At 42.5% G+C, this 15,099-nt stretch overlaps 1 protein-coding gene across 1 annotated transcript in view; it reads left to right on the forward strand.

Moving 5' to 3' along the window:
- The first annotated feature begins 188 nt into the window (after positions 1–188).
- Positions 189–15,099, forward strand: part of itga3 (integrin subunit alpha 3) — a 36,083-nt gene continuing 21,172 nt past the window's right edge. Inside the window, exons 1-3 of the mRNA XM_004918608.4 lie at positions 189–761; positions 12,945–13,072; positions 14,984–15,063. Coding sequence (XP_004918665.2) covers positions 589–761; positions 12,945–13,072; positions 14,984–15,063 — 381 coding nt within the window. The 5' untranslated portion in view covers positions 189–588. The remainder of the gene's footprint in view (positions 762–12,944; positions 13,073–14,983; positions 15,064–15,099) is intronic.

Below are 15,099 nucleotides of genomic sequence, written 5' to 3' on the forward strand. Positions count from 1 at the left end.
GCAGGTGTAGGGCAGGCAGCGCGGCCCCTTTAAGAACCTGCCAGGGATTCGTACCGGGTCTAAAGGGAGAAGTCACCGGAAGAAAAGGGAGAGGGAAGGTTACAATAAAGAAGGGAGGGAGGCAGGGAGGGAAGGTGAATTGGCCGGCCTGAGAGTGAATGGGAGAGGGAGGGTGCGTGTGGGTGGGACTGGCAGGGAGGGCACTGATATAGGAGAGACTGGGAGAGAGGAGGAGGGAGGGGGGACACTCATACAGGTCCCAGGCACATACCGGCTCCCTGCTCAGCCCGGGTCAGCACCGGTACCAGAACAGCAGCACCGGGGGCAGAAGCAAGAGCAGAACCGGCAACAGAGATCCGAACTTGGATCAGCACCAGCGGCAACTAAATCAGAACCGCGAACAGCACTAAGTCAGAATCAGCCCCACAGCGAGTCAGAACCAGGATCAGCACCAGGGACAGGAGCGCTATCAGCCCGGACCCAGCACCTGGGGGGGAAAGTTCTAGCAGAACCAGGATCGGAACCTACAGGGGAGGCGGGATCAGAACCAGGATCGGAACCAGCGAGAGACTGACTCTACCGGCGGCGATGAGGCGGCCGAGCCCCGGCACTTTGCTCCTACTCGCCCTGCTGTGCCGGCCCGCCTGCGCCTTCAACCTGGATACCCGCTTCCCTGTGCTGAAAGAAGCCGGAGTCCCTGGGGGGTTGTTCGGCTTCTCTGTGTCCCTGCACCGGCAGAGTGAGGGCGAACAGCGGTACCTGTAAGTACTACTCTCTCTCTATAGATATGTATAGGAATATTACTATATATAGGGGCCCCACTATATATAATGCCATAGTGCGCCTGGGTCAGTCTGGCACTGTAGCAGTTAATGAGCAATACTGGGCTGTATATACTTTATATTGACCGGTTATTGATATTGAAGATAACAGAGAAACAAAGTTACTCACATAACTGACACTGACATTAAAGGCTATTGCTGGGGGAAGGCAAGCAAGCAACCTGCCATTCCTTTCCATTGTAGAAGTGTTTCCCCCAAAATGTCTTTTTCCTATACAGACTATACAGACTGTACAGACTAATCACTGTGATCAGTGATAATAGCAATATACAGATACACAGGCCTGTATGGGCAGGATAGTCTGTAGCCATATGTATTGCTGGGCATTTATTCACTCAAAAGAATAAAGCTTTGAGGCTTGATAGGGTTAATGGCAGGTATTTTTTTGTAGAGCTGGATAATGTTACAGGAATGGGTTACAGATTGATGGGATGCCGTAACTGGCGTACAGGTGTCTGAGCATGAGGGGTTAATAAGTGGTGGTGGGGGGGGGCTATATATTTTGTATTTCAAAGGCACTTGAATGATGCTGCCAAGGTCTCTGGAGAGGAGTGTGTAATGTCTGTGGCGCCCATAATTGCTCTGTAAATTCTTGTATTTGTGAAGGTAAATGGGACAGGGTTCTAAAATAGCAGAATGGGTTTTGTGCTTGGAACAGAGTATAATGGCTAGCTGTGTGTATTGGGAATTGTATGCAAATGGCAAAAGTTGCCCGTATAAACCACAATATAAGCTGTTAATGTAGCCCTTCCTGGCCAACAGCTTATTGGCCCATATATGGGTCCTGTCCAACATCCTTGCCCATCTGATGTGCGGCAGCTTAAGACCACATCAGCCTATCAATGTTATTCTTTCCTGCATAGGCCTGCATTATGATCCGATCGTTAGCCCAGGGGGTCAAAAGATGGAAATAGCCATATTTAGCCAAGCATGTGGGTAACCAGATTAAGCACCCTCATTTGGCAGTCTCACCAAACAAGCAGATATTTATATTTATGCCCAGTTTAAAGCTCATTATTTGCAGCAACATTGCCACAATTTATGACTAGGTTTCTTTATAATCACAGTGGAGGGGTCACAGATCCCAACTGTTAAACCTATAGGTTATTTGCAGGATTTTCAGTCCATAACAGGATACATTAAGAAAGCTCGGCATGGCAAATGAATCGACTATCATGTAGGTATTGATGTACTAGGTCTATATGCCTAGTTCTCCGGCACGGGAGGTGTTAATAATAAGGGTGAGGGACAGATGAGTAGTTAACAGCTCTATGGCTGCAGGAGGAACCGCCTGCCTCCCTGCCCCTTTGTTCTTCACACCTGCAGATAAGAAAGTTTTATACTCCTTTAGGGCGGGGTGTGCAAACATTGGTGCACATTGTGAGTACACTGATACATTTACACAGACACACACAGAGCTGTTTGCCCAGCACAGGGCATGCCTGGGTGTGCAGACACCTGTACACTGGATACTGGGGATTGGAGAATAGGGCACGTGCTTTTATAAATCTGCCCAATACGGAGCAATTTCCTATGCAAAATGCTGTGTTTCTGTATGTAAGGGCTCCTGCCATTTGTTGGTGCAGAACTAACCATAACCAAGGGTACCAGTCAGACCTGTACCGCAGGCACCTGGCGCAGAAGATTTCTGCTTTAATCTCAACTGGGTCATGTAAGTTGACTGCTCTGCTCCAGTTCAGCCGCCAGGACACAATTTCCCAGCAGTCTATGCACCCTAAAGAACATGGGCATCATGTGTTCACTAATCTCCCCTCGCCATTAGGCTCATCAGCAGGAAAGGGCACCAAGGAAATGGTCTGTGGTCCTTGTAGCTGTGCCCAGAATCCTCAATATAATAAATGACTGCCAGTGACAGGCAACTTGTGGCTCTTGCTGATGCTGCTCCCTGGATGCTGGGGGTTCTGTAATCCCAGTAAGTGCTGCAAGGCGGAAGGCTGCCTCTAGCAGATTAAAGGCAATGCCACATTATGCTTCTCCCAGTCTATGGTAATAGAATTATTCTTTCTAATTATATCATACAATGTCCCCTGCCTACCTCCAAGCATTAAAGCGGCAGTCTCCATATTGCTGTTTATAGACAGACACTCAGTAAAGCCTTGAGATTCTGTAGGAGAGGCAGAAAGGAGATTTTGGAAGGCAAGGCCTTTAGAATTTATTACCCCAGGGCTAATGTCACATGAATATGTCAGCAGAGGAATCCCGCCTTGATCCGTCAGCCTTAGGTTATATAGGCAAGCAGCAGGGTAGCTCCCGCACCTATTAATACAATACATGTGTATAGACCTACCTCTAGAGATGTCATTTAACTAAAGGGGTTCATAAACTTTTAGCATGACTTGTATACAAAGAAGTCGGTGTTTTTATTCCTTGTCTGCGCCTCTCTAGTGTGTAATGCAGACTGCTATCTGGTTGCTAGGGTCCCAATGACCATAGCAATCATGTAGTGGATTAAATAAAAGATGAGCAGCAATAGGAGAAGGCCTGAATAGAAAGAGCATGATAAAAAAAAATCTAGCATCAGAAGAAAATCTACGTTTTTGTTGCAGGGTATCGCTTATCTTAGCAACCAGATTTTCATTTTCATTCAGGCTGAGACATAAACAACCAATTGTAAACTGCCTTTGAACATCTGTATCTATATACTATACACAAAGTTAATTCTAAAATTAATTGGCTGCTGATAGGATATATAGGCTATATACATTATATATCCTAGGATATATTTCCCCCTTAATATTTTTACCTGGGTGTGCACATCTGTATTTGTACAGCTGGGATACAGAAGTTAGCTTAGTTGTTATGTTTGTGTAGGGACGCGTGTAGTAGTAGTGTGTTACATTGCCCGCTGGGTTTGTGTGCCTGCATCAAAATGGCTGGGGAGTGGGGCACCTCTGTGCCTAGGTGTGCCATACACATGGAGGTGCCTGCGGTTGCCTTCAGCTTCCTGGCAAACATTCCAGTCATTCTGAAGATTTGCTCACACCGGGCCCCTCCCTGCTGTATGCACTTCACCTCTCTGCAGTCATCCCCCGGGGGGACCAAATTCCTCCTCCCGCCCAAAGCAGAACAGTGTCTCCCCAGGCAGCTGCTTCTTGTGTAGAAGCTTCATCATCTGCCTCAGGAGCCAACACACAGAAGCACTTTGCCATATATTGCCATATTGTTTCAGGAGTCAGAACCAACAGAGAAGAAAACATAGACACAGAATAATTTCATTTGCAACAACATTAAGAAGTTACTTTTAAATCATTGAAAATGTATATCGAATGTATATTCCATGTTCTTTCACTTTGCGTAAAACATTTTTTTGGGTCAAGTTCCCCTTTAATGTTTTAAATAGCTAGGGATCAAAATAAATGCTTTTTTTTTTTAAAAAAGCCCTGCAAATGATGTCTGTCATGGGACAGCTGATGTTGTACAGGTCTCTAGGGAGGTCACTCTACAAATTGTTGCTACAAAATAGGGAACTTTTTAGCAAAAACAGGGTCTGATTCAGTTCAAGGAAAAGGGATAATAAACCTGCCCCCCTCCCCCCCCCGTGATCAAGTCTTAATCACATTGCAGTCACGTGCCCTGACACTTTCCTTAAGGAATGTAAAATATGCAGTAGGCGTCCTGATTGGCTCTGATAGAACTTTATTGAGTACATGCAGTCACTAGTGTGAACAGCCCCATAGACTTTAATGTGACTTTACCATTGCAACTTGCATCTACTTTTCGTATGTCCCAGGCCTGCCTGTAGCAATGGGCACAGTGTGCCTCCAGGGGTGTCTCACTCTCATCATTTTCTAGCATCTCTTATTTATCATTTGTTTATATTTTGCACAGAACCTTTATTGATTGCCAGGGCAGGACAAAAACACTCTTCGTTTTACAGGCTATTTACTTGAAAGAAATCAATGCTCGCAGCCTTTTACTTGTTCCTTCCCCGTGCAACTGTTGGTAATTGTAAAGAGCGATGGTCCATTAAATCACAGCACTAGGAATATTGGCCAAGGGAGAGGAAGGCCGTAATGGCTAAGGTGTAAAAATAGGGGCAGTATAATAGTCACGTTGGGGTCCTGGCCGATAATAAGATAATTACTGTATATCTTAGTTGGGATAAAGTACAGGATATTGTTTTATTGTTACAGAGAAAAGGGAATCATTTAACCATGAAATAAACCCAATAGGGCTGTTCTGCCCCCAATAAGGGGTAATTATATCTTAGTTGGGATCAAGTACAGGTACTGTTTTATTATTACAGAGAAAAGGGAATCATTTAACCATGAAATAAACCCAATAGGGCTGTTCTGCCCCCAATAAGGGGTAATTATATCTTAGTTGGGATCAAGTACAGGTACTGTTTTATTATTACAGAGAAAAGGGAATCATTTAACCATGAAATAAACCCAATAGGACTGTTCTGCCCCAATAAGGGGTAATTATATCTTAGTTGGGATCAAGTACAGGTACTGTTTTATTATTACAGAGAAAAGGGAATCATTTAACCATGAAATAAACCCAATAGGGCTGTTCTGCCCCCAATAAGGGGTAATTATATCTTAGTTGGGATCAAGTACAGGTACTGTTTTATTATTACAGAGCAAAGGGAATCATTTAACCATGAAATAAACCCAATAGGGCTGTTCTGCCCCCAATAAGGGGTAATTATATCTTAGTTGGGATAAAGTACAGGATATCGTTTTATTGTTACAAAGAAAAAGGGAATCATTTTTAAAAATGTGAATTATTTATTAAAATGGTGTCTTTGGGAGATGGTGTTCCCATAATTCAGAGCTTTCTGGATAACGGGTAGCTGGATAATGGATCCTATATCTGTACATAAAAATTGGTCAGGATCGGCAGGCCAGCATACATGTATTACTAATTGTGCTGACCAAAGTATGTGCAGAGAAATAGCCAAGGGAAAGGAAGGCATAAGTACCTTGGTGCATAATATAGGTGGGGCAGTGGGCCGCAATGCTACAGCACTGGGGTCCTGAGATCAATTCTGTCCAGAGCATTATGCACAGATGACAGTGACTATTTGTGTTTGTAGCATGGACTTCAGATCGGGGTTGGACTGAGGGGTGCTCAGGGACCCTGCATGTGCCCCCACCGATTGCGATCCCCGCACCCTCCACAGGGACCCTCGCCCAACGTCTTCCACTGAGCGCGCGTAAATTTAACTCGTATGGGGAGGAACACCGTTGGCAGCGTTAGCAAGGGTTTGGTCGGGTCTGGGCCGCCAGGGCCCACCGGGTTTTTTCCCAACCCTGCTTCAGATTGTAAGCTTCTAGGGGACAGGGACTGCTGTGAATGGTGTATAATCCCTGTAAAGCTCTGCGTGAATGTTGGCTCTATATAAATGTAGAATATTAATATCAGCTGCATATTTTATGCTTCCAAGCCCTGCTGTGCACTTATTTTGCTTGCTACCTCCTCCCAAAGGTGTTTGTAGAGGCCAGGATGCCTGGCTGCACTTGTCATGCTGGGACTTGCACAGTGGGGGAGGCTGGAAGTGAATAGACTACGGCATAGGTAGGAGCTGGGTCTTTTCCCTCCAGGGTCAGAGTGACACAGCTTCTGTATCTCGGCCATAGGCCATCATTGTACATTGCAGAGGGAGGATGGTCCTGCAGCTCTTTAATTGGGCCAATAAGGAAGTGTGTATAAGGAGGAGAAGGGCCGGCTGTTACATGCTTTATACCTGGTGTTTTTCCTTTATTCAAGTTATTGGGCCTTGGCGTGTGTTCGGACTGGCAGCGCCACTTCTAAGACGTTTGATGTATAGACACGTCATGGTTTATAGAACCCTCCTAGCCTGCGGCATGTGCTTGTCATCCTGTTGGCACAGGTTGCCTGTTCTCTGTGCAGGATCCATAATGCAGCAGATTCTGTAGGAAGCTTGGCATTACCCGCGCTGGCTCTGCGGAAGCGTGTCACAGGGTTGGCATGGACTCTATCCGTGCTGTGTCACTAAGGGTGCGGTGATATGAGTATTATCTCCTGTTTCCTCTGATTCACCCCCTCCCTCAAGCATTCCAGACATGCAGGTAACATGCTCCTGTTAGTCACAACACAGCACTATGCAGCGCCCCCCACCATTACTTCCCCACTGAGCTTCTTCTTATTAACTCCTTCTGCGCATGGTGCCACTGGGTATGAACCTCATAAATCTTGTAGATTGTAAGCTCTTTTGGGCAGGGCCCTCTTCACCTCTTGTATCGGTTATTGATTGCTTTATATGTTACTCTGTATGTCCAATGTATGAAACCCACTTATTGTACAGTGCTGCGGAATATGTTGGCGCTTTATAAATAAATGTTAATAATAATAATAAATATCCTTGTTTTAGAGTAGTAACCTGCAGTTCCAAGTGCCATGGCCCACCTCAGGAACTTGCACTGCAATTATTTTGCACAGCACTACCTTGATAACCTGCAATTCAAAACCTATAATTAAGCCTACTATAAGCTGCGCTGTGTGTGCCAGGTGGGCATATAAACTAGTAAATGATGCAAGGTTCGCTTGGACTAGGCTGTTGCACTGACACTGTAGGCACAAAACAATTTTGGATTTTCAATACTATTTTAGCTGGATTCATGGCAGGCACCAAAGCCATGTACCAGTACCCTGTATAGGTCCTTGCAACGATAGAGCTTCCTATTAGGGATGCACTGAATCCACTATTTTTGGGAAAATCAGAATAAGTAAGGGTTAAAGAGAACCTCGTGCTATGCAGGTGGCAAAAAACTTTCAACTTCCGTGTTTATGTGACAAAAAGTCACGTGATTTTAAGGATTCGGATTCGGTTCGGTCAGGGGCATGGATTGGGCCATATCCGAATCCTGCTGAAAAAGTCCAAATCTTGGCCAAATCCCGAACCAAATCCTGGATTTGGTGCAGCCCTACTTCCTACCATAACCAATTGATGCCAACTCTGCATTCTTGCAAGGTGTAGAAAAGGTTAATTCAGATTTCTGCAGATACAGGTATGGGATACATTATCTGGAATGCTTGGGACCTGGGATTTTCCAGATAATGGGTCTTTCCTAAATTTGGATCACCATACCTTAAAGGTGCCCATACACCCATACGGGTGGGCAATATCGGGAGAATCCAGGCTAATTGGCCCCAGGGCCAAACGATCGAATTATAACAACGGGTTTAGGAAAAGTCGGACCGGGGAATGCATCAATGAGCCGATGCGGTCCCCGATCTGACTAGATTATTTAACCTGCCCCATCGAGATCTGGACAATTTCAGGCCAGATATCGGTCGGGCAGGCCCATCGGTAGTGCTCATACATGGGCCGATTAGCTGCCGAATTGGTCTAAGGGACCGATATCAGCAGCTAGAATCGGCCCGTGTATGGGGACCTTTAGGCTACTAAAAACATTTAAACATTAAATAAACCCAAATAGGATTGTCTAGCCACCAATATGGATTCATGTAGCTTAGTTACCATACAATACAAGGTACCAATTTATTATTACAGGAAAATAGGACTTATTTTTAAATAATTTTATTTTGGGAAATATCCTTCCAGCAATATTGAGTTTCTGGATAAGAGATCCCATACATATACATCTATTGGGCCACTCATCTATCTCAGAGTATAACCAGGAGCCTCAAGATAAACACTGTTAGTCTGGGAAGGAATGAGGGGGAGGGAGAGAAGGAATGAAGTTATGAGAGGGAGTAAAAGGTAGAGGAGAAGAGACAGACTGGTATGTGAATTACACATAGAATTTGCCCGTGTGTTTCTTTTGTTTATATTTATTTATGTATATATGAATTTTAGGTGTGGGACTGGGTGGGAGTCAGACTTAAGATGCATTATATACTGACAATGTAAATTCTGTTATGATTTTTATGGGGTACTTTTTATTTTTAAATTACACTGTTTACATAGCAAATAATTCACTCTACCATTTAAAATTTATTCTTAAAGCAACAAATGTACTTTTAGCTGTAATATTGGTGTGTAGGCGCCATCTCAGTGCATTGTGCCTGAGTCTGAGCTTTCAGAAGGAGCCGGCGCTACACATTAGAACTGCTTTCAGCTAACCTATTGTTTCTCCTACTCCCATGTAACTGGAGGAGTCCCAAGCCGGACTTGGATTTCTTACTATTGAGTGCTATTCTGATACCTACTGATCCCATTGTTCTGCTGATCAGCTGCTGGGAGGGGGGTGGTATCGCTCCAACTTGCAGCTCAGCAGTAAAGTGTGACTGAAGTTTATCAGAGCACAAGTGGCTGTGGCACCCTGGGAAATGAAGAATATGGCCAGCCCCATGTGAAATTTCAAAATGAGATATAAAAAAATCTATTTGTGCTTTTAAAAGACAGACATTAATGCAGGATTCTGCTGGAGAACTGATGCATTTAAAAAAAAACAAAAAACATATTTTCCTATGACAGTATTTCTTTAAGGTTTGAAACCAAAGGCAAATTGTGATTTTTTGATTATATTTGGGGACTTATAGCAGGCTAAAGGAAAACACTTCCTGTAGAAGATTATGGGTTCATGATCAGGAAGTAGGCCAAAACAAAATGGCTGCTTCATGCAGTAACATTTTTTGAGTTCCTGGTAAAGGAATACATATTAATTAATATTTAATTCATGGGACATAAATTCACAGTAGGCCCCAGACCAGCTGTGATTTCCAGCTGTGATTTTTCCAGTCATAACGTACCATTCCCTGTCCTGCTTTGCTCTTATCAGCGGATTTCTTGTGTCTGTATGCGTGTACTGCCCTTACATTGTTCCGACTTGTGAAACTGCTGAGGTGAGATATTGCTGAGATACCAAGAGATAGCAGCTTGTGTTTATAAGGAAAATCAATGTTTAACTGGAACCATCTCCTTGAGCAAGGCAAAGCTAAACAACTGAGATTTCACTGACTTGAGAGGTGCGGCATGTTTCAGCACGCACAGAGCAATAAGCATGCCTCATAGGAACTGACATTCCTGAAATCTGGGAGGTTCTGGGGAACATACCTCACTAACATGGGCCAAAGGGCACATTAATTCAGCTTGTTGTGAAAAATGAAAAGAAATATAGGTGTTATTTGTTATAGCATAGTGTGCAAAGAACTGCAGCTGATAAAGGGGATTTCCACCTTAAAAGTATATATAATAATATGTATTAAAGGTCTGGTTAAACTTAAAGTTAACTTTGATATAGAATATCCTATTCCTAGCAACATTGCAATTGGTCTTCATTATTTATTTTTATGCAGTGTTCAAATGGGTGTCACTGACCCCACAGCCAAGAAGCTATTGCTCTGTGAGACTATAAATGTTACTGTTGTTGTTACTTTTTAGTCTCCTCTTCCTGTTCATTTCAGTCCCTCGCCTCTTCATAATTCAATATCTCATTCAAAACAATGTCTGTTTGCTAGGTTCCCACACCTTGTGCCTCAGCCCTTTCTCCTTGTAGATTGTAAGCTCTTTTGGGCAGGGCTCTCTTCACCTCTTGTATCGGTTATTGATTGCTTTATATGTTACTCTGTATGTCCAATGTATGTAACCCACTTATTGTACAGCGCTGCGGAATATGTTGGCGCTTTATAAATAAATGTTAATACAGGTATAGGATCCCTTATCCGGAAACCCATTATCCAGAAAGCTCCGAATTACGGAAAGCCTGTCTCCCATAGACTCCATTATAATCAAATAATTCAGAATTTTAAAACTAATTTCCTTTTTCTCTGTAGTAATAAACCAGTATCTTGTAATTGATCCCAACTAAGATATAAATAATCCTTATTGGATGCAAAACAATCCTATTGGGTTTAATTAATGGTTTATTGATTTTTTGGTAGACTTAAGGTATGGAGATCCAAATTACGGAAAGACCCCTTATCCGGAATACCCTTGGTCCCGAGCATTCTGGATAATGGGTCCTATACCTGTAATAATAATAATAGGGGAAATAGAACCCTAGCAACCAGATAGCTGCTGAAATACCAAACAGGGTAGCTTCTGAACAAAAAGCTAAAAAACCACAACAAATAAAAAGGGGAGGCCCAATTACAAATTGACTCAGAATATCAATGTCTTAATCTTACTGAAAGTTAATTTGAAGATGATCTACTCCTTTAATATATAATTTAGCTCTAGGTGACTTTTCAGTGTACATGACATAAACAGTTCTTCGTAATTGTTATTAAATGCAGTATTGGCCTGGCTGTTTATATTCTACACCCTTCTAACAGGTCTGAAAATATTAAATTAGTGTACAGGTATCAGACCCCTTATCCGGAAACCCATTATCCAGAAAGTTCCGAATTACGGAAAGGCCATCTCCCATAGACTCCATTTTAATCAAATAATTCACATTTTTAAAAATGGTTTCCATTTTCTCTGTAATAATAAAACAGTATCTTATACTTGATCCCAACTAAGATATAATTACCCCTTATTGGGGCAGAACCCTATTGGGTTTATTTAAGGGTTAAATGATTCCCTTTTCTCTGTAATAATAAAACAGTACCTGTACTTGATCCCAACTAAGATATAATTACCCCTTATTGGGGGCAGAACAGTCCTATTGGGTTTATTTCATGTTTAAATGATTCCCTTTTCTCTGTAATAATAAAACAGTACCTTGTACTTGATCCCAACTAAGATATAATTACCCCTTATTGGGGCAGAACAGCCCTATTGGGTTTATTTCATGTTTAAATTATTCCCTTTTCTCTGTAATAATAAAACAGTACCTGTACTTGATCCCAACTAAGATATAATTACCCCTTATTGGGGGCAGAACAGCCCTATTGGGTTTATTTCATGTTTAAATGATTCCCTTTTCTCTGTAATAATAAAACAGTACCTGTACTTGATCCCAACTAAGATATAATTACCCTTTATTGGGGGCAGAACAGCCCTATTGGGTTTATTTAATGGTTAAATGATTCCCTTTTCTCTGTAATAATAAAACAGTACCTGTACTTGATCCCAACTAAGATATAATTAAACTTTATTGGAGCCAAAACAATCCTATTGGATTTAATAACTGTTTAAATATTTTTTTAAGTAGACTTAAGGTAGGAGATCCGAATTACGGAAAGACCCCTTATCCGGAAAACCCCAGGTCCCAAGCATTCTGTATAACGGGTCCCATACCTGTATATTGGAAAGTTGCTTAAAATTACATTTTCTATAGTTATGCAAAACCCCTATTTCTGGGCAGAGATCCCCTTTAGTAGTAGCCAGCGGTAGTGACTTTCTATGTTGAACAGGCTGAACAAGATTAAACCACAGAGCCTCCCATCATTTGTCACTTTCACTTTGTGTTCCTCTAATCCGTTTCTACTTTGCTGTTGCGTTTTCTCCTTCTGTGTATTTCCTCACACCCCCCCCCCCCATCTATTATTTTTGGGGTTAGTCAAAATAAGCTCAGTTGCATGTAAAATTAGAGACATTTTGGCAAGTTTGCCCGATTTATCAGGAAACCAATGGGTGTGCATTGCCGGGAGGATGTTCCCATTTTTCTCATGGCAGTGCCCTGCGGGACGGGAACTGGCTAGTGGCAGTTACACATTGTTAACTAAAAAATAATGAAAGTATCACTTCCTTCCTGTTTGTCCGTGTTCCAGCGGGGCAGTAAAGCATGTGCTCTCTCTCCCTGACTCAGAGGATGGAGTTATTTTCTGCCTTCCAGGTAGAGGCATGTGGGTTTGTGGTATCTCGGGTTCTCTGAGATAATACATATATTTGTTCTTTCCTATTGCTAACATATATCTACAGCCCTCTATATAAGTCTACAAAACCCCACAAAAACCCTGCACGCCAGAAGAAACTTTCCCAGGGAGGTATTTATAATTAAAAAAGTATTTTATTCATTTAAACATGATACAAAAAAAGTATCAGACTTTTAACTACGCACGTCTAGACACATGCGTAATAATGCACGCGCACCATGCGCAAACACACATCCATTGTTTTTTTGGCAAGGATATACTTGCCCTCCATTTCTCTAAATTGTATACTCTATATAAGTCTACTCAGTGTTTGATCATTAGACTGCCTCTGTTCTACATGTATTTTTATTTTTTTTCTTACAATCCCATTTCAATCTTTCTCAGGCTTCTCTCAGGAGCTCCTCAGGATGCAGCAGCGCCGAGTGTGAAAGCAAACAGGACTGGTGCACTCTACGCCTGTCCCATTACCAGCTCTACCAATGACTGCTTTAGGGTGCCCATTGATCCGGAAAGTAAGTGCAAAGATCCGCATGGCACATTGTATGATGGCGGGCAGAGGATGAAGGGGTAGTTCGTCCGCCAAACACTATTTAGTTCTGTTGTTTCAAATGGTATACCAGAATTAATGACATTTTTTTCAACACTATTTTTTATTGGTTTATTTGTATTTTAAAAAGAATTTGCTTCATTTTCCCTCCGTTTGCTGTTTCCGCAGTAACAACTAAGCAAGCTGGGTTACAATGTTTCTCAAACTTAATTAGATAAGTGGGCTTTTGGCAGAGAGCCCAGAAAAAGTTAACAAGCTTCACCTGCACTTACATACAACCGTATTGACCTTTTTTAGAAAAACTCTAATAACACATAAAATGACCCCAAATCCCCCAGAAATGTGTCCCTCTTTGCATTTTTCAAATGTTGGGAGGTATGCAATCTCTTCCACTCCTCTGTGTAGCTCCACAGGCACATAATTGTCCTGTGTGCAACTGCACTAAGGAGATGAGAATAGCAAATCATCCGTCCCATATGCCCCTACCCTTAAAGGTGATGGCACATAGGGAGATAAGCTCCTGCTATAAATCTGCGCTACCGTGGGCAACTAATCTCACCAGCAATAATGTAAATTACTGGTGGGAAAACATGCACGTTGCTTTGTTGTTGTAGTTTCTTTGCCTTTATTCCCACCGGCAATTTTCATGATTGTTGATGGGAAAGCATGTGTAGGGGATTAGCCCGTGGTAGAGAAGAAGTATTGAGGGCAACTAATCTCCTAGTGTGCCATGGCCCTAGCCTTGCCTGTGGTGTCTGCACAATGTTTATATACTTACAGCCCCACCCTGATCTCTCTTTGCTATTTAAGAATGATACACATCTATCTGAATAACATGGCATAAGTCCATCATGATTTTCTTTGAGAAGAATTTAAAGTTATAGTATCATCATTTAATGCCCTACATTCTGGGCACATTGTTAAAATTAGCCAACTTAGAAAGTGGTTTTATTTTTCTATATCAGTAATTTCTTAAAAGAGTTTAAGAAAAAGCAATGCAAAGGCTTACCTTTGAAATGCTTGTTGTATCTATAAATGCTATGAATTCTATCTGAAGTGTGCCTTAAGGTGGCCATACACAGGCAGATTTCATGCCTGATGGGCCTACCTAACGATATCTGGCCTACAATTGGCCAGATCTCAATAGGACAGGTTTAATCGGGGACTGCATTGGCTCGTTGATGTGGTCCTCAGTCCGACAGAGCCTATGCCTTAGGGTCAAATGATTGAATTACCCCGATATTGGCCATCTTTACTCGCACATGTGGACAGAAGATTATCTGTCCTGACTGAAATTTGTTATTGGTCATCAGAAAGAAAGTCAGTGAAAGCCACCGTTCCTTGTTTCTTCCTGCTGTTCGGATCATTTAGCTGGCATGGCCAATCAAAATGAGCAACTGAAAAGTTGCTATACGCATGATATGATATTTATTCATATAGCCTGCGTGCTGGTCTGCCAGGTATCGTATGGTTTGGCTTGTGTATGGCCACCTTAAGCCTACTTTCTTTGTCCCAAAATAAACAAGCTGTGCAAAATCTACAAAGCCCCCCTTAGCCATAATCACTGCAGATCAGAAGGTCCATCTATTGTGCACCAGGAAGTGACAGGTATGAGGCAATGGCTGCCATCAGAACTAAAGCACAAGCTGGATGTCCTGTAAATAGATTATAGGGAACTGTTTGCTTTATCTCTGTCCAAAGCAAGTTCTCTTTTCTACACTGACTGTCATTCACAAGGCAGAACCCACTCCTCCATTGTTGACATAGAGTAGGAAGTTCCGCCTCTCATCCCAGCCAGTGCATAAAATAAAGTGTCCCTCAGTTTTCACCTTCCTGAATGTCACTAATCTTTTTTTAAATATTGTTTCCCACACAGGCGACCCTCAGAACAACATTATCGAGAATATGTGGCTGGGTGTAACGGTGGCGTCACAAGGGCCTGATGGAAGAGTGCTGGTAAGTGGTGCAATTGGGAATCTCTAGGGAACGTGT

The sequence above is a fragment of the Xenopus tropicalis genome, chromosome 10 (assembly GCF_000004195.4).
Source record: "Xenopus tropicalis strain Nigerian chromosome 10, UCB_Xtro_10.0, whole genome shotgun sequence".
NCBI classification, from domain to species: Eukaryota; Metazoa; Chordata; class Amphibia; order Anura; family Pipidae; genus Xenopus; species Xenopus tropicalis.